Source organism: Vigna unguiculata, chromosome 7, assembly GCF_004118075.2.
Source record: "Vigna unguiculata cultivar IT97K-499-35 chromosome 7, ASM411807v1, whole genome shotgun sequence".
NCBI classification, from domain to species: domain Eukaryota; kingdom Viridiplantae; phylum Streptophyta; class Magnoliopsida; order Fabales; family Fabaceae; genus Vigna; species Vigna unguiculata.
In genome coordinates, this window is record NC_040285.1 from 28,857,386 (window position 1) to 28,882,155 (window position 24,770).

Sequence of the window (24,770 nt, forward strand, 5' to 3'; positions counted from 1 at the left end):
TGTGCATGGATGGGGTGGTAGGAATTGATTATCAAAATATGAACTTTTGTGAGGTAAAATTGATTTTGAACCTAGAAACCATTGGAAGATCATATAAATGCTTCTATTATAAACTGACTTTGCAAATCAAACAGAATAAATAACACAAAGAATGGGAGACAGATATACTACTTATAGAACAAAGTTGTACACAAACTACAGACCGATGAAAACCGCAAAAAGACAGAAGTGATACCAAAAGGTTAGATAATGTAGTCACGTTTCCAGCGGGAAACATCATATGTTGTACAAATTTTTCGTTTTCCAGTACAGACACAATCGGAGCTAATTTCCCAGAACATTTTGTGGCTCGAAGTTCTCCTTGTTAGAGATCTTGAAAACGGAATCCTTGTCAGTTGTCTTGGAAGGAGAAAACTCGAAATTTTCACCAGTTATCTTTTTCGTGGGAAGTGGAGTTCCAATGTGCTGGGACAACTCTCTTTGATTGCCACAAAGAGTGAATATGTTTTGAATTCTCAGTAGTCTAGAAGGCCCAAGATCTTTGTCATCCACATTGATACAACAATCGTCTTTCTTTGGACTTGTGTTCGACAGATTTAATGTTGCCAAGGAGCCTGCAGCACTTGGCTTTTCAACACTACATACCTTGGTTTCTTCTATCACTTCTTTCTCTACTTCCTCATCACCCCCTTTGTCTTCATCTCCTTCACCCTCTTCCTCATATACTGTACTAAGGCATACCCTTTGGCCAAAGTTGGGTGCAAAATTATGAGCATCATCTTTTCCACCATTCAAAGTATTTGGACAAGGTAGGTTTGAAAAGTCTTGCTGCTTAACATTGTAATCAGTCCTACACATAACTCCTCCAACGATGTTCACTTCACGGCCAAGGGGTTCTTGATCATCCATGTCCAAATCCATCGACTTCACCATTCCAGGATCCTCCTCACTCTTGTAAACGCGCAATAGTCTTTTCATAAACCCACTTGATTCCATGTCTTTTGACTCATTTTCCTCACTATTCCCCCCTTGCCTTGAACAAGATAGCTGCAACTCAATTTCCTCTAATCTCCTTCTCAGAGTTTCAACTTCCTCTTGCTGCTGCAGCATCCTCTCCTCCATTCTCTTCCTCTCCAATTCAACAAACTCGTTGGTCATTCTTTGGCACTCAGCCAACTTCTTTTCCAACTCTTGTCTTAGAAGCCGAGTGCGTTCATTTACCTTCAAGTTAATTTCCTCCTCACTTGGCGGAGTTCCTTTTTCTTCTGCCAGGTTCAATTTATTTCTTAATGCAGCAATTTCTTCTTCTTTCTTCAAAAGCTTTCTGTGCGCTTCGTTACGCTCTTTCTCTCTTTGCTTGTTTTCCATTTGTAGCTTCAAGATAAATTCATCCATTGCAGCAATTCTTGATCCCAAAATGACAGCAGAAGAGGATTCGTCATCCTTCACTGGAGTATGAGGACCACGGACTATGCATTTTGCTTTTGCCCCATATTCAAGTGTAGAGATTGTCTTGTGTATCTCCTTAGGATCAGGACTTGCACACAGTATCATAAGAATTTTTGACTTATCATCTTCAAAGGAATCCTTAAAAAGGAAAGGTAGAAGAAATACTCGAATTGCATCAATAAGAACATGAATCTACATTTCACTGAATTAGAAAAGAAAGACAATAATATAAAGAAAGACAATAATATTTACCTGCAGAAGCATGGTAAGTTTGCTGTCCCTAAACGGTACATGTGAATCACCATTTGCGATGGACTCCACCACTCTCTTCAGCGCTATATTTCCTTGATTGATTTTTGCAGTCTAAAATTTCATTGCCAGTAGAATCAGTAGAGAACTACATCATTCAGAAAAAGAAAATGAAAAGGGCAAAAAGATTACCTGCATTTTGGCCTCAAATCCAGTTTGACCAGCTTGTTCGATATTTTCTGATCCTGCCATGTCTACGAGCATTAGTCGCCCTCCCACAGTTGGGACATCAAGGATTACCTGGTCAAAATAGAAGATATGTAATCAATTGCCAATAAAAGGGGCTTAAAAAATTTAATCAGAACCTTCCCTGAATGCTATCATACCATGCAGTGACTTCTGGAACTTCTATCATTACAAAGTGTGCTTTTAACAATCCTCCGCTTCTCCACTTTCTGAATTTCTTTTGAGATCTTCCCTGCTTCATTTCCAGATATATAGGTAGCGTTCTTGGCCTTTTTCCCCATCACTTCAAGTTTCACCTACAAGTACAAAAGGAAAAGAAAGAAAGGACGCCGTCCATATGTCAGTGACAGACGATCAAATCAAAAATGTTCAGCTAATACTTCCAAAACTAACATCTGTAAATGACAGACAATTTTATTTTGGAAAACAAAAATTGATAGTTGTTTCATTATGCGGATAATGACCATGATGATCTAAGAGAAAAATACCACTGGTTTAATGAGTTACAATCCGAAATTAAATTCCACTAGGCAATCAGTTCCTTATGCTTTGAAAGGGAACATAAAAAAAGTGTTACAAAATTTTAGATAGCATGTTTTTCCTTTCAAGGGATTTTATTTTATTTTTTTGCCGAAAAAGAATACCAACAACCGGAACTTTTTTCTGGGGAAAGAAAAGTTTCACAAACCCTTCTTTAGAGAGTAGCACACACACAGTCCACCAAAAATTGAGAACAAATGAGCCAAAAAATAAATGTTTAGCCAGCCAATTTCGTACAAGCCCTGAAAGTAAGTTTTCTTTTTTCCAAGTAACATGATGAAAATTTCATGAGTATACAATGAAAGCAACCCAAGTAGAAATCCTAAAGACAAGTCACAGTTCTCAGATAAAATCAGGATCACATAAACCTGCAGACACGAGCCAAAAAAAGTGACGAAGTAACATGGATTGTATTACCTTTGAAGCACTACCACCCTTAGGCCAGCCAAATCCAAATCCTCCTCCCCCACCTCCTCCATTGGTGGACAACAGATCATAAATCTCCTCATTGTAAATCTCCAAAACAGTGACTTGAACAAAAGTCCCCAACCCGAGATGCTCTTCTCTTGAATCACCCCCAGAATCTCCATCTGCATTATCCCCATCTCCAAGAATGTCCCTGAGAGACCTATACACAATCCCTGCCTGCTTCGAGCACCCAAACATGGTGTGACTCTTCCCAGAACCGGTTGGTCCATACATCATGATGGTGCACTTGTCCCCAAGCTTAACCCCATTGATCCTCGACTCCACAAATTTCTTATAGAACACATCCAGGGCCTCTTCCTCAGCCAAAGAAACCCCATCAAGGGTGAAGTCCCGGTACCCAAAATCAGCTCGAACCCGGATAGAACTCGAGTTGGAACTGGTTTGAAGAACAGATAAAGGCTTATCCTTTCGATCTGGGTAATCACGGATTCTGGCAATTACTTCAATTGGGTGTTCAGGAGGGGGTTCCTTGTTTGCAGCGCAATTCGGGTTGGGAGAAGGGTGTACTTGCGGTGTTGATTTGGGGCCATGGAAGTTGAGTCGGTGCTTGGACTGTGGAGTCTTCATCTGGGTGGAGTAGTTTTGTTTGGAAGAAGGGGTTGGAGCCATAGTGGAAAATTTGAATGTGAGAAATAAAGATTGAAATGAGAAGAAAGAATTGAGAAGAAAGATTGAATTGACTTCTCGGGTTGAATCTGCGATCTAATTTTGTATCACAAACGAGAAAGAATACCGCAAGAAGAGGTAGAATATGGAAATGAAGAAAATGAAAATATTCGGTAGAGAAAGAAGAAACAACCGAGGGTTTTGAAATTTCAAACAAAATGTAGCCGTTACAGTTTACAACGTCTATATGTGTTTCAATTTATCTTTTCACGGGACAAAATGAAAATGACCTAAAATAAGTAACTCGCAAAACGATTCCAAATAAAAATTTGGACGTTCAGCTCTTGGATTGGATCTTCTTCAGAAATGAAACTTGAACATAACCCTTATTTTGCATTTACTATTGATATAATTACTTATTTATTCTCTTATTTTTCTTTTAGTTGAATTTATTATTTATTATTGTTCGGTTCAATTTAATCTTTCATTTATCTAAATGAATTCAATTTTGTCATTTCTAGTAAGGTAGAATTAATACCGTATTCGTACAGAACATGTGTCAAATCATGAAATTTTTATTTATTTATTTACTTTTTTAATTTATTTTTCTAAAAAATTATAAATTGTCACGTGTCAAGTTACTATCGTGTCACGTGACAATTTACCGTCGTGGCATGTGACAATGGTGATAGTTATTTTAAATTTATTATTCTATTTAAATTTTTTGTTCAATTTAGTATCACTAGTTTTTAACTATTTTTAAATACTCTCCTATTTAATACTAAATTCTTAAATAAGCTTAATTATAACTTATACATACATGTTACACTAATTTTTTTGAATAAATAAATCAAATTACTTCACCTAAATACTTAAACTATGTTATTTCTTACAATAAATTTTTTTAAAAAATTAATAAAAAATTAAAAATTTCACGGCTTGACACGTGTCTTGTATAGTGTTAACTCCAACTTAATGAAGATGACCAAATTGAACATTTTTAAATAATTGGAAGACTAAATTGAACAAACCAATAATAAAAAAACGAAATCGAACCAAACCAACAAATTAGGAGATTAAATCAGTAATTATACTTGTGAGACCCACTTTTTACCTCTTGAGTTAGGCCCAGGCTAAGTGATGAGGCCCAAGTCAGCCCTCTTGCTTTTGGCCTTTTAGAAAAACTATTCAGCTTTTCTACCATAGCTCATCCTCCAAATTTCTTTACTCTTCACAGTTTTGTTTTGTTCTTCTCTAACTTAGTTGTTTATACCCATTCAAGCAGAAGCAAAGCTAGGGCTAGTGCAAACTCCTACTTCGAGCTCACCGAACATTCTTCCTCTAACTCCTTAAGCAGTTTCAGGTTCTAGTGTTTCTTCCTCTTAGGGTTCCCCTTTACAATAACTTTTGTCAAGGTAAGGGAAGCTATGACTTTAATGTTTTTTTCTAAGTGTCTTGCGTGTTTTTGGTCTTGATTCGTGCTTAAAATGCTATTTTGATGTTTGTTGTTTGGGATTTTGGGTTTTTGCATACTGAAATGAGTGAAAATCTGTCATTCTAGCTTAAGCGAGATCAGTCTAGCTTAAGCGAAAATAGGCAGAATTTCACTTTGTTCTCTGTTCGAATTTTAGCTTAGGAGAGATCAGTCTAGCTTAAGGGAGACCAGTCTAGCTTAAGTGAGATCAGTCTATCGCTTAAGCGAGACTAGTCTAGCTTAAGCGAGAATTGCTGCAGAATTTTAATTCCTTATTTTAACTTGTGATTGACTGGGTTAATGTTAAAAATATGATGTATGAAGCTATGCATGAATGATATGACATTGTTTTTGACCTGTACTTGATGTGTTTAGCTTGTGATGATAATGTTCTGAAATAAAATGTGGAGTGTTGATGATGAAAAAGTTTCAAGAGAAATTTTTGGTAATTGTGTGGTTAGTGTATGCCTTGATATAAGAGATGTCTAGATAAAAGAAGGTATTCTGAACTCTGATAATCGTTCACACTGTTGGGAATAGTCCAAAAGGGACTCACCCTTAAGGGGAGATTGTTGGAAATAGTCCAAGTGTGAGTCAAACACTACAAAAAAAATAGCTATTATCGACGGTCAAGATCCGTCGATATCAACACAAATTCGTCGGTAATTAACAGATTTCTTGTAGTTAAAGTCCCACATTGGATAGAATAGACAAAGTTAAACACTATATAAGAATAAAAACTCATAACACCATTGCCTTAAGGTTTTGGGGTTAAAATGGTTCAAAGGTCTTATATGTGTAAGACTAATGTCGTATAATCATATGGAACCACAAACCATATATATGAAAATATATATAACCCAACACACACTCATATAGAGTATAATGAATTATGTGGTGAGTGTGGTAGGAGATCCTAGTCTGGGGATGTGTTTGGGATGGGATTAACCTTGTGTGTGTGTGGTTGGGTGATAACCCTTATGATTATTCTTTGGTTGTATGTTGCATGAGAGTGGTAGAAGATGTTGTTGTTTAATTAGGCTCCCTGGTTTCTTTGCTACTCATTGTTGAACCTTTCTCCTTATGAACTAGATATTTTAATTTCCCACTATTTCAGGTTTAATCTATGTTCAAGGTATTGTGTTGTGTCTTTGAGTATTCCTTTCAGTATATTATGGATAATTGTAATAGTTGACTCTTATATACTTTATGTCGGTACTCTATTTTATACCATAAACATATGATATTTTATTTGATTAAATTTATTCTATTAAATTGAGACATTACAATCCCTTTACTATTTTATCGTAGATTATTTTTATAATTCTTTCCTAATTGTATTGATTTCATTTCAAATTAGCACGATGAATATGGATTTCAATTTATTGCTGCTCAATGTTACATTTTAAACTGCAATGACGTTAAATAAAGTAACATGTGTCATTGTAGCTCGGGCGAAGTTATAAACAATGACCAAAATAATTAATGTGAAATTAAAAAAAAAAGTGTTTGAAAATATTTAATAATTTTATGGGTAATTACGAAAACATTGGAGCTGGTATTAGTCTCAATTTTTTATTATATTATTTTATTTTATTAGGTTAAATTTAATATTTATATTACTTTGAATATATTTATAAAAGTACAAGCATCAATTCATCTCTTTTTAACATCGTAAAGAATCATTCGTTGATCCAATAAATTATGACAAATTGACGTAAAATTACTCTCCAACCAAACTCTCTAAAAGTGTTTCTTCCAAGCATGCTTCAAAGCATGAGTGGTGATAAATATAAGTTTGTACTCTTAAAAACTAAAATACCACCCCACATATTCACCAAACTTTCTCAAAAAATGCTACCACATAGCTAAAATAGGATAAATCCTAGTTGCATCATAATATTCACCTTAAGTCAATTAATATATGAAAATTGTCATATTAGGTTCTTAAATGAAAGTCAAATGAACCCATGACTTGAATTAAGAAATATCAATTAATGGTATCAAAACCCTTAGTTATATCAATCTTAATAGTTTCATTATCCTTGGGGATGACAAAAATATTCGTGCCCGAGGTATCTGCGACGGATAGTTACTACTCGCAGGTAGCAGATATTTTAATACTAGCTTATAAATGGGTTGGGATTGGGTATCATATTATCTGTACTCGCGGCTACCCGTTACCCGCAAAAAATTAAAATTAAATTTTAATTTATATTTTATTAAGTTAAATTTAATTAGAAATATATTTTATTAGGTTAAATTTAATTATAATTATAATTTAATTTAATTTATATTATTTTTTTATAATTTTATTTAAAAAATTATAAAATATATATCTTTTCTAAATATTCGTGGGTATGCGGGTATCCACGTGTATCTGCGAATTTTAAAAAAAATTACATGTAATTTTTAAACAGATACCTGACAAGTAAACAAACAGGTAATGGATTGATATTTTTCTTGCGAATCGGGTTACAGGTAGACACTATACGTGTCCGCTCTGATCCGTTGTCATCTCTAATTACTGTCCTTGTCCTTATTAGAAAGAAGATTAATAACTTCAAAAATAATATAACTTAAAATTTTTGTAATGATTTTGAAATGAAAATGAACTATATTTCATGATCTGACTAGCCACGGAAGCATCACAATCACAACTAAGTCTTAAAAGAATGTTAAGACCATCACAAATCCAAAATCTCATTAAATTCTGTAAATTATTCCACCCTCATTCTTGATTTTATAATCTTCTAGATGTACAATTATTGTTTCAAATAAAATGTATATGCCATAGATTTCATCATATGCTGTTTCAAACAAAATCTATATGTTTCATTTCCATGTGATTTCTAATAAGAAACGAAATCGTTGCTGCAAGACGTTGAGGTTTCTTGAACAAAAAAATTGATATGCAAATATCAATGAATTCAATGTATCATATAAGCAACCAATATTAATATAATTAATTAAATGCAAACTCCATGATTAATTCACAAAAAACATCTAAGATGGACTTTTGAATTTAAGATATAATGCCCTTACCCCCAAAATAAGAGACAGATGAAATAGCCAAATAGGTCATGATCATGAATTTAAAGACATGCCCCAAACATCAGGGCCATAACGATTCCAAAGAATACTACACTGGGGCAAAGAAGCATCAGGTTGAAACAATGCAAATCAATTTTTAATTTGTCGTTTCTCTAAAAATATTTTTCTTTAAATTTTAAGCTGTAAAAGAATGGATTTGAATTTGATTGCCTAAAGGATGTTTTAGTTATGGTCTATCAAGGTGAATAGAGTCTAAACCTGAAATGAAACTCTCTCAAATGTCCATAATTGAATGACGTGTAAACAGTTATTCCTTAAGAAAGAAATATGTTACATTTAAACTTGGATTTACGTAGAAGGTTTAGTTCCATTCCATCCGTAAATACATGTTACAGTGGTGTTTACTTCCGTTCATAAATTCTTGTTTACAATTTTGGGGAACTATGAACAAATAGTATCAAGAATAAAGAAAAAAAGAAGACAAGAAGATGAAAAACTGAGGTTTGCATTGAGAAAAAACTCAAGAAATCACAAAGACCCTTAGCTCGCCTCTGTCCCCTCTTGTGATGCGGGTATCTGAGTCAAGATATGTAACTTCAAATTCACCACTTCCTGTATTGGAAGAAGGCCTCAATGCATCCGGAATTCGAGGCACCTCTAATGGTGGCAACTGTGCTAAATTCCCAGCTGTCTTCACAGTGGTTTTCTCAAATACTATCTTTATCTTTGAAGATCCTGGGACATTTGCCAAACCACAAAACATTAAAAGCCACTCTCAGGACTGTACAATACTGCAAAAGCATGAAACATAAAACCAACCTATAAGTTCAAATTTGTGAGCCAATGTGGCTGTTACTTCAAGGGGTGGTAGTGGCCATGGAGCACCCAACTGAAGCTCCACTATGTTATCAAAATCTTTGCTTAAGATGTCAATGCGTTGAAAAACCTATCAACACAAAAATGCATGAATGCTATAAATATTATGCATAACATAACTAGTAATTGGAAAACACTTGCTGAGATTGTAAACAAACGCAGATGCATAGCACAGACAAGAAAATAAACAAGAAAATATATCATAATCTGTAAAAGTCTAACATTGTTAGAGATCCCCACTAGAGATGTATATAAATGGGGGTAACCTTATTGTGGCATAAATTTTGGGGTTGAATTGAGCCATAACGTAAATTCAGAAATGTCTATCCTAGTGATTGGTATTGAAACTATAAAGTCCTTTCAAGACATCTTCGAATAAGAGGAAGTAGAGTGTTAGGTCTCACATCACATTGAGAAAGAGATAAGGCAAAAATAATGGATATAAAGAGGTCTTGAACTAGAATTTGGTTGGGAAGTGAAGAAACCTGTCCAAGAGTTATGGGAAGGAGTCTTCCAATGGGAGGTCCAGGGCGACTACCACCTAGAGTTCGAGATGAGAATGCACTGCTATATATGAGTTTCCATCTTCCTTGCAATTTATCAAGACCATCGGAAAGATCCACAAGTCCTGCAGCAGCCTCAAGTTCCTTAGCCGCACCGTCAGCCTTTCGCAGATCATCTTCATTAGCAGCAAGACCTCTATTCAGCCCAGAAACAGCACTCTGCACTTATTTAATGCTCAACTCAACCATAACAAACATAACCATAACTAAAACCACAATCCTAAGATGCCGACTCACCAGCAGATTCAGCTTCAGAGAGGAGATGGAATCAGAAGTGTCCCCAGCGTAGCCGGAAGAATATGCAGCAGGTTCAGCCACGCCCACGGCAGATTTGACCAGAAAAGAAGGCCTGCGCTGGGAAAGTTTTGGCGCGAGAAGAAGAGTGTTGCATCGGAATCTGTGAAAGGAAGAAGAGGAAAAAGAAAAGGGTGGAGGGTGGGGAAGAAGGTTGAGGGAAGCCATGAAGAAAGGGTGGGTTTGGGAATGGGAAAGTGTGGAATTTGGAAGAGATTTTTGTAGAAGGTATGTGATTGAGATTTGGGTGAGAAAGACAGGCCAAACACAGAAGAACGGGGTCTGAATGGAACACGCTGACAGAAAGAGGTGTGACTTTTTCTATGGTCGCCTCTGAGTGCCACGTAATGCTTTAACGTTTTTTTTTTAAATGTTTATTAAAAATCAAGCCACTGTTTATGCATTGCCTACTTTTTTTTTTAAAAAAAGAAAAAGAAATTTGAATAAACTTGAATATTATTGATCATTGATAAATACTCGCGATAAAGACTTTTTATGTAAAATTTATATATATAATGTCAGTATATATTTATAGAGATGTAAAACCATTATTATAGTAAATAATATTCGAAGGTAGATACTATGTGTCTAAACATTAACCTAAATTGCCGAAATATCTCAAACACGTTTGACTTGTAAGTCATTTAATCATAATTTACTTGGCCTAAAAATATAAAATACCATTTGCATTGAATGCAATTTTTAATTATATTAGTGAGATAACTTGACTAAGCAAAGGCTATGGATTCCTTTTGAAGTCGTATTCATCTTCTATACATTCTTATAAATATAAAAATTCTCACCTTGATGTTTCAGTTTTTTTAATACTTGTATAATTTTAAAATTACTTTTTGAATAACAATTAAAGTGGAAAAAACTTGAGAGATAAAAGACATAGGACTCAAATAAGATACAACTGGAAGGACAACGGCAAAATAAGACGTAGAAAAACATGCCATAGACTTATGACATTTTATTTTTACACATCCTATAAAGGTGCAAAAAACAACATTGAGGTGCAGAAGAAAATAATACCTCAAGGATATTTTTTAACAAAAGCCCATCAATCCGCCCTTTCGGACCTTCCTTCTTTTGGTCCATCGTCGGTGTTGCCAACTTGCAGCCAATAATAAATTCTGTCATAAAATATTTAGGGGGCTTCTCCCTGCAACCCCCAAACCTTCTCCTGTATTTCCAATAATTACTCTTTTGACTCTCTGTTTTCTTCACCCCCAAACCAACTCCACCGCCTTCTTCTCCTCCCGCTTCTCCTTCTCCATCCTCTCCTCTCCCTCCTGCCCCTCCGGCGAAGACGTCGCCTTCCTCATCGCCTCCTCCACCCACTTCCCTGCCCTCTCCATGGGCCTCCCCCAACCCTCCCCCAGCTCAACCTCCTTCGCCACACTTTGACCCCTCCCTCAGCGATATTAACGACAACCACGTTTTTAATTTCAATTTTTTTTTAAAAACGGATTTCGGAATCCGTTTCATATTTTTCTGAAACGGATTTCGATATCCGTTTTACAAATTTTAATATATTTTTTGTGAAACGGATTTCATAATCTGTTTCAGAAAAGTATGAAACGGATTCCGAAATCCGTTTCACAAATTTTAATTTTTTTTTCTAGAAACGGATTTCGGAATCCGTTTCATACTTTTCTGAAATGGAATTTGAAATCCATTTCATACTTTTCTGAAACAATCCGTTTCACAATTTTTTTTTGTGAAACGGATTTCGGAATCTGTTTCATACATTTCTGAAACGGATTCTGAAATCCGTTTCACAAATTTTAATTTTTTTTTGTGAAACGGATTTTGAAATCCGTTTCATACATTTCTGAAACGGATTCCGAAATTCGTTTCACAAATTATTTTTTTTGTGAAACGGATTTCAGAATCCGTTTCATACTTTTTTGAAACGGATTCCGAAATTCATTTCATAAAAAAACATGAAAATTTATGAAACGAATTTTGAAATCCGTTTCATACTTTTGATTAGGGTCAAAAGGGTAATTATTGAGGGTACAGGAGAATGTTTGGAGGTGCAGGGAGAAGCCCCCAATATTTATTAAAACATATTTCTATAATTGAAATTTATTATCACAAAATTTGGTGGATTTCATAACTTATTTAATCATGACAGTATTGTAGAAAACAAATAAATATATGAAGAAGAGGATTGTGTAGTATTGTAAAAAACAAACAAATACACACAAAGCTAATCTTAGAAGTCACAAGTCAATAGGCCCAAAACATGAATCTATGCTAACACTCCTTCAAGCTCACAATGCTATAACAAAATCCATTGAGAGTTTGTAAAATAAAAAATGAAAGCGTAAAATGAAGTACGACTTGATGAACAAATGATAAAGATATATTGTCAAGTTGAAGATGATAACGAGTAAAAGGACAATTTGTTTCAATATGCTAGTTCGTTCATGAAAAACAGAGTTGCAAGTAATATGAATAACACTTTTATTGTCAAAATGTAGAGGCACAAAATCTTTCAAATAGACACTCATATCTGCAAGTAACCAACGTAGCCAAATAATCTGACAGGTAGTCGAAGTCATGGCGCGATCATGTTCCAATCCACATCACAATAGGCACGCAAGTTTAAAGACGACGTAGAAGAAAGCAAAAGAAACTGAAACTGAATGCCCCAAAGACATGAGAAAACAAAGAACAATACCCTTATGAACTATTGTGGGAGCTAAAATAGACTCACTGACAACATGAACAACATGTGTACATTAATACACAAAAAATAATCATCTTAACAAGTCGTCATAACCAAATCAAATATAAAACAAAAATAAAAAAATGAAGCACACAGTGGAAGCAATGAACAGAACATGATACAAATCCAATATTAGAGAATTATAAATACCTTAAAATGGTTTAAAAAACACAAACCTACAATATGGACATATGCTAACAAGTCTCTTATGTTTTTTTAATTTTTTTGATAAATGTTAGCCAATTTAAAATAATTGCTAAAAAAGTGTGCCAGTAGCACTCTGATGGAATTGTCATGGAGGTGTTAGATTATGCATATTGACATACCAATCATAAAGAACATCAAATCATATCATACAATAAATTATTCCCAATATATTAAGAGCAAAATGCGAAAGCATACCTGATTAGTTATTAAAAATAATGTAGATGAACGAGTGGTACCTGATCTTCTATCTATAGGACACCTGAAGGTTTTCTCTTGATTTTCTCTTCTTACGAAGAGGAAGAGAAATGAACAAAAATAATAATACATATTGTCCTTACAGATGAGAACCATAATCCTTTACGTAACTTCTTTCAATTATTTCCTTAATTTTAATATTTCTAATTTGCTCTTTTATCAAATTAAAATGTTGTTAGTATCTACATAGATAATATATCATGACACACATATATATATATATATATATATATATATATATATAAAGCAAAGCCAAATTAAAGTGAGAAACTTGTGTCATGCTTCAAGTCTAATGATAATATAATGAGAAGCGTGTGTTAACAAATAATGAGAACTTTAAATATAATTTAATCTTATAAAAGTATATCATAAGATAAAGCTGTATTCATTTATGCGTTATAAATTTATCATATTTGTAATCAAATGTAGGATTTTCGATCCATTCTCACGTATTGAAACGTATATATTTCGAACATAATAGTGAGTTGAAAGAATAGTGACATAGTTTCTTTTCCATTTCATATGATGTGTGTCTGCAACGTATTAACTAGGTGTTCACATTAAAGAGAGTGCGACAAATTGGTAAAATTTGTTGAAAGAAATAAAGTGCACAACTCACTTTTAAATGTGGCTACAGGAGTAGCTATGGTAGTAATAAAGGATCATTATATTCATATAACATCAAAATAGATTTTCTATTTTTTAAGTGTAAAAATGGGTTGGAATCCGCAAGTCAATTCGGCTCATCACAAGTTTGGGTTGGGTTGAGTTGAAATTTTTTTACAAATTTCGATATAGGTTAATTTTTAACCTGACACACCCGGGTTGAATCCGTAGTGAGCCGGGTTGGCTTACCAACCCGCAAATAAAGGGTTACACAAGTGTTCTTTTGTTAAATTGGACTTCGTATTTTTGTGATTTTGGTTTGTATTTGGATTGTATTAAAGTTTATTTAGATTTTAATTAGAATTATAATCTAGTTTTGACTAAAAAAAAGTAAAAAAGTTGTATTTTTGAATTAAATGAACCCGTGAGCCAACCCATTTAACCCACCAATCTACGTTGAGTCAAGTTGAAATTTGTTTGACTTATTACTAAGTGAGACAGATTGGATTAACTCACTAAATGATCAACCCGTTGTAAGTCAAGCCAGCTCGAGTCAAATTACCCGTTTTGACAATATACTATTTTCTCTTTATTTGACCAATATAAAAGGGCATGGGAGAATCAATGATTGATTTAAATATACATACCCGTTTGGTGGTGTTTCATTGATTGGTGTATGAAGAGGATTTTAATGAAAAGCTCTTGCATTGTTCACACTTATTTAAACTCTACTTCTTCAAAGTACAACTTCACTCAATTCTGGGCAACAACATGGGTGCAATTAATACACACAGTCTTTTCCTTCTCTTCTATAGTTCATTCTACCCAAATTGTCAATATGTATATATAATTTGTTTTAAAAAATTTAAAAGCTGCTAATTAGTTTTTTTTTTAAGAATAAATAATTTATATTATAAAAGACCTGCAGTCTACTCAAATGTAGGGACCTCAACTATTTAAAAGAAAATATTGGGATCAATAAATTAGTGTTGTACAATTTTATTTTGTGCTAATAAAAGCTCATAATATTAAATCATAAAGAAAAGGCAAATATATAAAGCTTGATGATCTTAAAACGTTAGGAAAGACAATTCGTGACATTTACGGCCTTTGGATTAAGAATTTAGTAATTTCTAATATATATATATATATATATATATATATATATATATATATATATATATATATATATATATAAGAAATATGTTAAATTTGATTTTTGTTAAAACGATTATTTATTTTTTAAACTAATTTGTTTGAATAAAGTAATTTGAATTTATTAAATTTTAACTATTGATTTGAGTATTTTAATTATAATTAAAGTTAAAAATATAATTAAATCTTAAATAATTTTTAATAGAATTACATATAACCTTAGTTGACATTAAGTAAAAAAAAAAGTGTTTGACATCAATTGGAAAATTCTGTTAATATTAGTTAAAAGAATATAGTGATTAAAAAAATTAACTTTCATAAACATATGTAAAAATTAATATTAAAATTATGGCAAAAAATGTTATCATATAAAACATGTGTTTCTATATTTTAGAAGTTATCTGTTACCTTCACGACTTAAAGTCGTGTTAGTCTTGTCCAAGCACAACCTTGATTAAATGTAATTCATTAAAATTGAGGTGTTTGTTGATTCTTAGAACTTCAAATTAACACTAAAGTCATACAATGAATGTATAACTTCACTTCAATATGATAAATGTTATCTAGGATGGTGATGACTTCTTTACAACAAAATCATATATACTTAACAAAATTTATCTTTAAACATAATTTTTTTTAAAAAGGAAATTCATACCTCTAATTTTGAAAACCAAATTGACTTATGCGGATAAAAAAATCATTATCAAATTGATACACTCATACCAAAGTATGTATCATCTGAGTAATTAAATCGAATCATATATTATGTATAATATAATAACACAAATTCATTCTTAAATTTAACTTATATATATATATATATATATATATATATTTATACATTAACAAATGATCTAACACGATAAATTCAAACAAATAATTAATTTTGTAATATAAACTTCGAATAATTTATATAATTTAAAAAAAATCATTTTTATATCTAACTTATGTGAAATTTATAACTATATATATGTATATATATTAAGATATTGATTTAAAAAGATGGTATTATTTAATTATTTTTGGAGGAGGGGCTATTTTACGTACGCTAACGAATCTAAAGACACTGTACTATTCATGCCCTCTCCCACAGGACCCTCTACAATCATCAAATGCCTTCTTCACCTTTCACTGCTGCACTGCCACAAATTCTTGAGTGCCCTTCGCTTCCAAAAACTTGTTAAAATATAGTTAAAGAATGACGTATAGAAGTAGGCCAAAAAAATAAAAAATAATGAGATTCGAGAAGATTCATATATTTAATTCACTACTCAAAAATTTTAAATAATAAATTCATCAATTTTGCATATACTAAATCTTTTTATTTTGACTTAATATAAAATTTAAATGTATATTAGGATTTCTCAACTAAGTTAAATAGATACTTGTGTTTTAACTTTGGATGGAAAGAGAAGAGCAGGGAAAGAAACATTTTAACCAAAAGTTCTGGCATGTACCCAGTAACAATCAATACAGCTTCTTCATGACAATAGTTTTGGTAGTTGGTGCAAATCAAGAAAAAAAGAAGAAGAAGCTATATTTGATTGACTTAGTGGTTAAGATTTATTTCAATATTTATGCAAGCGTATAGGCCAACATTCATTTTAAAATTTATACCGATTCATGCATTTCAGTCTTCTGCCTTTAACTTGAGGTAGGGTTAGTTATGTTACTTTAGAATGCAAATTTTCTTGAAGGAAGTTTCAGAAATCAAATATAAAATAGTAACTTCCCTTTATAACAAAAAAACAGAGTTTATTAAAGTTATAAACTTTTACAATACAAGGAAATAATTTTTTTTTTATAAATAAAGCACATACATTAAATTGAGTTAATACAAAAACTGAATTTTATTTTACAGTTTAAACAAAATTTTAATTTGTGAGAACTTTTTTTCGTTAGATATATAGGCGATATCAATAAGACATTAGTCTAATCCAACTCATCTTTAAGAGATTGACACCACTTTTAATCAAAAATCTTAAGACAAAGAATTTATGAGTCTTCGTCTCAACTTTCTCATTTTTTATTTGATGTGTGACTTAGACTCACACTTAAATTCTCAACAATATTATAAAATTAGATTTAAAAGAATACATAAATTAATTATAATTTAAAAAAAATTATTTATTCATACTATATATATATATTTACATTCATAATAAATAATCTAAACAACTTAGCTGATTTTGGAAAAAAAAGGGTTTTAAATGGAAGGCGTTCCATTCGAAACTACACTCTTGTGGAAGCATATTAGTGTTTATTTTATAGTTTTTCTTACCTGTCTTTGGTTAATGATAGAAGAAAAGCATGCACTCTGTGTATATAAATACAACACATCTTGATTACTGAATTGCATAGCATAGAGTGGTGGTTTTTGCAGAGGGAGAGAGATGAAGAGAGAGTGTCATCCTTTGCTGAGAGGAGGAAGAAGACACACTACACATTCTCTTTCTTCACCTGAGATGGAATCACTTAGAAGCATGTGTGAGGCTCTGTTTCCTCCTCTGCACTTGGAACATTTGGACGCAACAAAACACAGCACGAAAAGCGAAGCTGTGCAACATTTCTGGAAATCTTCAGCCTCTGAATTCTCCGTCCCTCAACAGGTACCACTTCACATCTTTCTTTGCTTATTTTTATATAATAATGATACCAGAAAGTTCAATATTTATCTTGTTCATGGAACCATAATCAAATAGATTGTGTGGGATTGATTTTGAATGGGGAGAACGAGGGTTAGAAACTGACAACAATCTTCAGAGACGCATGTGTAGGAGAAGATAGAGAGAAAGATTTTCAAAAACTTGTGGTTCATATATTGTTTTGTTTTATTTGTCGGTGGCATTACCAAAATTATTAACCTTGAAAGTTGCATTTTTTTAACGTTTTTGTCACATCTTCTATGGTATCCTTAGCAAGTGCATGTTGGGTTACTATTCAACATTGAAGACGACAATCGTCTACCACTTTCTTTTTCTTTCAATTTCAATTTTTTTTTCCTGATTCACAAAAATTTGATGTTGTGTGATTAAGTTCTTTGAATATACTCAAAATTAGTTAAGTTTTATGCCAATTTCAAAACTAATTTTAATTATTTAATTTTATTAATCATTTACGTATTTTTTTTTTTAAATTCCATTTCATTAAAACCATATGAAAAGACATTTTAAAAATATATAAAATAAAAAATAATATAACTAAAATATAATGATATTTTAGTTCACACTTTATAACTTTTTTTTACTTATATTCAGTTTGTAAGAAATATTACAACTATGCAATAATTTCTCACCCGTAACTTAAATATATACAAAACAATTTAATTAGCCAAGCAAGGTATTAAGAAGTTACAACGAATCGATAAACTCAGTTATATTTTTGATATTTGAATTGAATTTTATTTAACACATTCAACTAAAATTGAGTTATAATGAAATCATGAATTTTAAATTATAAAAATCCAGCTCAATTCGATGTAATAATAAATATTTAATATTTGTTTAACAATATTATAAAAAAACCTTTATTATATTTACTATATAAATAAGTATGATTTATATATATATATATATATATATATATATATATATATATATATATATATATTATAATATTTTCACTATCTTATAATGATTAAAAAATATTTATATTGGTGCATTTTTCTTAATGAATAATTTTTTTCTTCCTTTAAGTCCACCCAACCTAATATAATGGAATTGAATGGAGTTAGATTATTAATTAATAAAGCCAACTCAAGAATCCAATGAAATTTAATTGTTAAAATATTTAAAAAGATAAATTGAACTCAACTTCCACCTAACCAGTAACAGTACACCTCTACCATTCAGGTTTTGTGTTTATTTCTATTGTATATGACTGTATTAAATGTTCAGAGTTTTTAATTATTTTTTTCCATAAAAAGAAAACTTTTTCTTCCTCACCCATCCATAAACAAAGTTGTTATATTTTATTTTTATTTGAAGGAGACAGAAGGCATCTCCTCCATATGTTATAAATGGAATTGAATGATATTCGTGATTATTATCATTTTTATATTTTTTATCACAACTTTTTATGAATCTACCGACTTCTGCTTCCTTAGTTAATGAGTTTCTATCGGCTCATCCATCCACTTGTTACTACTACTGATATTTTAAAACATATTCAATCAAGTTTAAAAATCAAGTAAAAAATATAATATGTACTTGAGCATATGCAATATTTTTTGTTACATTAACTACACTTAAAAAAATTGTTAACTAAATAAAAATATAATATCTATCCGTGATCATTATACTTTTTTGATAAATAAAAATATTTCCGACTATCAAAAATTCATTAGTGAAATATTTAATCGATCAATTTTATCTTCGTATAAAAGAATTTGTCATACAACTAAAAATAGTTGATAATCATCAAAATCTGTAACTAAATATTGTGTTTTGGTTTCTGTTTTCTTCTTCCATTTCTTTTTTTTTCTTCTTCCTCCTCTTCATTGGTTGTAGGTCATTACTGCATTGTTGTTATTGTATGGAATTTGGATTTTTTGTTAATTTTTTCTGTACTATTTTTCTATTATGTTTTTATAATACATCGATTACCATTAATTTTAATATTTTAAAATATATTAAAAAAATATTTAAAATATTAATTTACTGTATTTTTAATACTGAGGACAACATTAAAAAAATTAATAAAAAATCTGGACTTGCATACATGCATCCTCTTACTCTTCCTTCTTTTATGTTATTGTTGTTTTTGTCATTGTCATTGTTGCCATTGTCTTCTCTCGGCCTCTTCTTTTCCCTTCTCCTTCTACTCTTCTTCTTTCTTCTTTTTCTTCATTTTCAATTAATTTATAATAAATATTTTCTCAGATTTAACAGAAAAATCGCCACTCATTTTATTAACTAATTTTTTAATGAATTTTAAAATATATATTTATTCACAAATTTAATAACACATTTTAAAAAATATATATATTTATCCACAAATATATATTTTAAAATTGTACATTTTCTTGTAGTGTTAATATATTGGTTAAAGGCAAATAGTTAAACATAAAATATTATAAAAACAATATCAAAACTAAAATAAATATATTATTATTAATTTCTTGAAATATAATAATGAGTTAATGTAAAATATTATTAATATTCATAGTATGATAAAAAAAAAGGAGAATGGAAGAAAAAAATCAAGTCAATAAATAACTAAACTTACATAAAAGATTAACAAGGAAAATTAATAATTATTTAAAGGATACAAAAAATAAATAAATACAAAAAGTAAGAAGTTAACAATTTAAAAAATGTTACTCCAAGTAACTTGAAAAACTAACTATAGAAAAATGTCACTTCAAATAGCGTCTCAAAAAACATTAAAAGCTCCAACAATTTTTTTACCAAACACTGCTAATAAGATCAAACAAAGTCATACATATAAAAGAATTTCTTCAATTTTAAGGAACTTTCAGATAACATAAGTAAGAGGAACATTAGTTTTACTCAATGGTAGAATCTAAAATGTGAAATGTGCACAGTGTGCAGATATACTGATAAAAAGAGCTCTGAAAGAAGCATTGATATTTGTGAGATTGATCCTATGGATGCTGTCAACAAGGTTGGGCACTTTGTTGCTGTGTGGGACTCTCTGTCTGAGTAAGAAATGGCCTTGCATCCACAACTACTCAAATATTTCTTTGGACAACAGAGAAAAGGTTCTGCAGAAATGGTTTAAGCATCGCTTCCTCACACCTGTTAGACTTGCATTCCTTTACGTCAAAGTTCTGTGCCTCTTTGTTTTCTTCTCTCAGGTCATGCCACTTTCTTCATTCACAACTTCTCATTCATGATCATATATATCTCTTCCCTCTTTGTTACTAATTGTGTTAGTAATGGAATATTCCCTTGTATGCAGTGTGATGAGAAGGGTGAAAACCCAGCATGGGAAGCTATAGGATATAAGGTTGACAGTGATGAGATCACGCGCATGGTTCAGAAAGAGAGGCCTCTTGACAAGGGAATAGTGGAAGCTGCGAATGAGAGTGATTGGAGCCTGCCTAAGTCTCTTGCTGAGAAAGGTCTTGAAGTTTCTATAGATGCTGAAAACAATGTCCTTGGAGTAAAGTGTGATGTGGTAATTGTTGGGTCTGGTTGTGGGGGAGGAGTTGCAGCTGCTATTCTGGCAAGTTCAGGCTTGAAGGTGCTGGTTCTTGAGAAGGGTAACTACTATGCCTCCAGTGATTATTCTTCTCTAGAAGGGCCTTCTTTGAACGAGCTTTATGAATTAGGAGGAACTTTTGCATCCTGGGATGGAAAAATGGCGATTCTGGCAGGGTCAACAGTGGGTGGTGGATCTGCTGTTAACTGGGCAGCATCTATTAGAACACCAGATAGTGTGCTTAAGGAATGGGAAAAAGACCACAAATTATCAATCTTTTCCAGCCATGAATACCTTTCTGCCATGGACATGGTGTGCAAAAGGATTGGTGTAACCGACAAGTGTGAGGAGGAAGGGCTCCAGAATCAAGTTCTCAGAAAAGGTTGCAAGAATCTTGGTCTTCAAGTTGACTACGTGCCAAGAAACTCATCAGAACGACATTACTGTGGGTCTTGCAACTACGGTTGTACAAGAGGAGAAAAACAAGGAACAGAGGTCACATGGCTCGTTGATGCTGTGGATCACGATGCAGTGATACTAACAGGAACCAAAGCTGAAAGATTTATATTGGAAAATAACAAGGGAGGGAGAGTGAGAAGAAAGAAATGCTTAGGAGTAATGGCCAATGTTTTAACAAATAACGTCACTCGGAAACTGAAAATTGAGGCCAAAGTCACAGTTTCAGCCTGTGGGGCGCTTCTGACGCCACCTTTAATGATCTCCAGTGGATTGAAGAACAAGCACATCGGAAAGAATCTTCATATGCATCCAGTGCTAATGACGTGGGGGTATTTTCCAGACTCAAATTCTGATCTGAAGGGTAAATGCTATGAGGGGGGAATAATAACTTCTGTCCATAAGGTGGTATCCGAGGACTCTAAAGTGAAAGCCATAGTTGAAACTCCAGCACTGGGGCCAGCAGCGTTATCTACACTGGTTCCTTGGGTGTCTGGACCTGACTTCAAAGAAAGAATGCTGAAATATTCAAGGACTGTTCATCTGATCACAATCATCAGGGACAAGGGTTGTGGAGTAGTAAGGAGTGAGGGTAGGGTGCACTATGAGTTAGATGAATCGGACAAAGAGAATATGAAGGATGGAGTGAAGCAGGCACTGAGAATTCTTATAGCAGCTGGTGCTGTTGAGGTAGGTACTCATAGAAGTGACGGACAGAGAATTGAATGTAATGAGAATAATGAAAAGGAATTGGAGAGGTTTGTGGAATCCATATATGCAACAGGAGGGTCAATGTCACATGAAGAAAAATGGAGTATATATAGTTCAGCACACCAGATGGGGAGTTGCAGGATGGGGATGAGTGAAAAAGAAGGTGCAGTGGATGAAAATGGGATGAGTTGGGAAGCAGAAGGTTTGTTTGTGTGTGATGCAAGTTTGCTTCCAACTGCAATTGGTGTGAATCCCATGATTACTATACAATCTACTGCATATTGTGTTGCCAAGAGAATTGCAGCTTTTCTGGGAACAGGATAAAGTTTGATTCTTTGTTCTTTTTTATACAACCTACCATGCCCCTGCCAATGTAGATGAATAAATTATGGTGCCACAACACACTACAATAGGTTGTTTGGAAGTTTGAACAAGCATGTGATTAGTTACATTATAACCATTTTCCAATTTTTTGAGTTTAGATTCTTGAATCATTTCTCAGAATGTCACTTATTCGTTTCAGCTTGTCAATTTCAATGTGCCATTTGAAACAAGGAACTTTTCACATGGATATAAAGAGTTGGACATGGTTAATATCAGAGATACACCTACCCTCTATATTTAGGATACTGGTTAAGAAATGAAAGATGTTTTTTTGTTGAAAATAATATAAAAACATTAAAAAAATCGTAAAAGAAATGTATCTTTTACCTGTTTCGATAACAAAAAATCTATTTTTAATTCCTTAATTAGAGTTTACAAGACACTGGTTCACCTTTACCATATCCAAAATGCAAGACACTCGACGACCCACATGTGTCCGACACGTATCAGCCTCTTCTGTTTCCATTTTCTGACACCAATGAATCACAATTCGTAACGGTAATAACGGTTGCATCTTCTTCTCTACAATGAAACCTTCTTTCATTGTCTGCTTCTCTCAAAAACACCTTCTGCTAACCATCCGTTTGTGCCTCTATCGGATACATCACATTCTTTTGTGTTACAACAACATCAAACATGTTTTACTTCAAATAAATTTTGTTTATTTAACATAGGTTTTATAAAATAAAAGAGATGACAAATTGATTTAGGGAAGCTCCCTCCGCTTATCTCATCGAATTTTATTATTGTTAGAGACAGGAAGAGAAGAGAGAATGAGATCTGCGTGGTTCTTACAATATCTTTCCAAGTATAAATATTTTTTAATCACTTTTTTTATTGCTTTAATATGTATTTTAATCACTAATAGCTATTCCAGTTTCTGTTGCAAGGATTTTGAGGTTTCTGTGTTGTGGGGTTGATTGTATTTTGGCATGTTGACGTTGCCTCATGATTTTGCAGGAATTTGTGAGCTCTGCAGCTTTAAAGACAGATAATTAGGTAAACAAATAAACCAGATGGAGAGGAAAATGTCTAGCTTCTGGGGTCCGGTTACATCAACTACAGATTGCTGTGAAAAGAATTACGAATATTCATCTTATATTGCAGAATTTTATAACACAATATCCACCATTCCAACCATTCTTTTGGCTCTTGTCGGTCTTATAAATGCTTATAGAGAACGGTTTGAGAAAAGATTTTGCATTCTTTATGTAACAATTATGGCACTTTCCATTGGAAGCATGTTGTACCATGCCACGCTACAGCGTGTGTAAGTATTGAACTCTATCAATTTCTGCAGCAACTTATATAAAGTTTTGTTTGGTGATTTTTACTTTTTCATGTTGTTTGAGTTATTCAGCGTCATGCAAAATGAGTTTGGCATTTTGTATAAACGTTGGGTGAATATTTGAAGAATTCTTATTTAAGGTGATTGCAATGGCCACATCATATTCATACATTAGTCTCATATCAGGTCAAAATATTGATTTTGGTATACATGAAGAAAACATTGAGTTATTTTTCCGGCATTTATCAACAATTGGCACTGCTTTTCCTGGCTCAGAAAGAGAGTATGATGTATTGTTAAGTTTTGGGTGAGTATTTATTTATTGTTGAGTTGTTGCACTTTGATTTAGGCAACAACAGAGCGATGAAACTCCTATGATGTGGGAGATTCTGCTATACATGTACATCCTGTATTCCCCGGATTGGCACTATCCTCGAACAATGCCCATCTTCCTATTTGTGTATTGTGTTATCTTTGCCATTGTTCATTCGGTGGTGCGTTTTGGAATTGGGTTCAAAGTTCATTACATCATTATCTGCCTCCTCTGCAGTCCAAGAATGTACAAGTATTACATTTATACTGATTGTGTGCCTGCAAAGCGCCTGGGAAAGCTGTATGCAGTTACTCTTCTATTGGCAGGTTTGTGTTGGATAGGCGATCATGTTTTCTGCAAGCAAATTTCTAGTTGGCCAATTAATCCACAAGGTCATGCTTTGTGGCATATCTTCATGGGTTTCAATTCCTACTTTGCAAACACATTCTTGATGTTTTGTCGGGCTCAACAACTTGCCTGGTCTCCAAAAGTTGTCCATGTAATGGGTGTCTTGCCCTATGTCAAGATTGAGAAGCCAAAACGCCAGTAAAAGAAAACAATACAAGATGAAAATGTTTCAGTCATCATACATTTGGGTAAAGAGTAGTTAGGTATCAATGTTCTTGGCCTCTTTTTTTTTTTTTTTTTTG

General features: G+C 32.6%; 4 protein-coding genes across 5 annotated transcripts; 2 read left to right on the plus strand and 2 right to left on the minus strand.

Annotated features, from left to right (window-relative positions):
• Positions 1-133: 133 nt before the first annotated feature.
• Positions 134-3,757, minus strand: LOC114189775 (kinesin-like protein KIN-10A). The gene is made up of 5 exons (XM_028078462.1): positions 2,902-3,757; positions 2,085-2,240; positions 1,891-1,998; positions 1,702-1,812; positions 134-1,587 (listed from the first exon to the last, which is right to left on the minus strand). Exons 1-5 carry the CDS (start codon positions 3,580-3,582, stop codon positions 325-327), a joined length of 2,319 nt encoding a protein of 772 aa, XP_027934263.1. The 5' UTR covers positions 3,583-3,757; the 3' UTR covers positions 134-324.
• A 4,631-nt stretch (positions 3,758-8,388) lies between these two features.
• LOC114189891 (plastid-lipid-associated protein 6, chloroplastic) lies at positions 8,389-10,137 on the minus strand. The gene is made up of 4 exons (XM_028078612.1): positions 9,784-10,137; positions 9,469-9,705; positions 8,927-9,053; positions 8,389-8,842 (listed from the first exon to the last, which is right to left on the minus strand). The coding sequence occupies exons 1-4, from the start codon at positions 10,006-10,008 to the stop codon at positions 8,628-8,630; spliced, it is 804 nt and encodes a 267-aa protein (XP_027934413.1). The 5' UTR covers positions 10,009-10,137; the 3' UTR covers positions 8,389-8,627.
• A 6,920-nt stretch (positions 10,138-17,057) lies between these two features.
• LOC114190265 (long-chain-alcohol oxidase FAO1-like) lies at positions 17,058-22,734 on the plus strand. Its single transcript, XM_028079078.1, has 3 exons — positions 17,058-17,412; positions 20,349-20,621; positions 20,726-22,734. Exons 1-3 carry the CDS (start codon positions 17,197-17,199, stop codon positions 22,457-22,459), a joined length of 2,223 nt encoding a protein of 740 aa, XP_027934879.1. The 5' UTR covers positions 17,058-17,196; the 3' UTR covers positions 22,460-22,734.
• Positions 22,735-22,946: 212 nt separating this feature from the next.
• LOC114189697 (alkaline ceramidase-like) lies at positions 22,947-24,726 on the plus strand. Of its 2 annotated transcripts, XM_028078343.1 has the most exons (3): positions 22,947-23,017; positions 23,480-23,789; positions 24,157-24,726. In XM_028078343.1, exons 2-3 carry the CDS (start codon positions 23,536-23,538, stop codon positions 24,668-24,670), a joined length of 768 nt encoding a protein of 255 aa, XP_027934144.1. In that variant the 5' UTR covers positions 22,947-23,017; positions 23,480-23,535; the 3' UTR covers positions 24,671-24,726. The 2 variants fall into 2 exon arrangements, with proteins under 2 accessions (XP_027934144.1, XP_027934145.1); XM_028078344.1 differs by lacking the exon at positions 22,947-23,017 and having other exon boundaries at positions 23,416-23,789.
• The last annotated feature ends 44 nt before the right edge of the window (positions 24,727-24,770 follow it).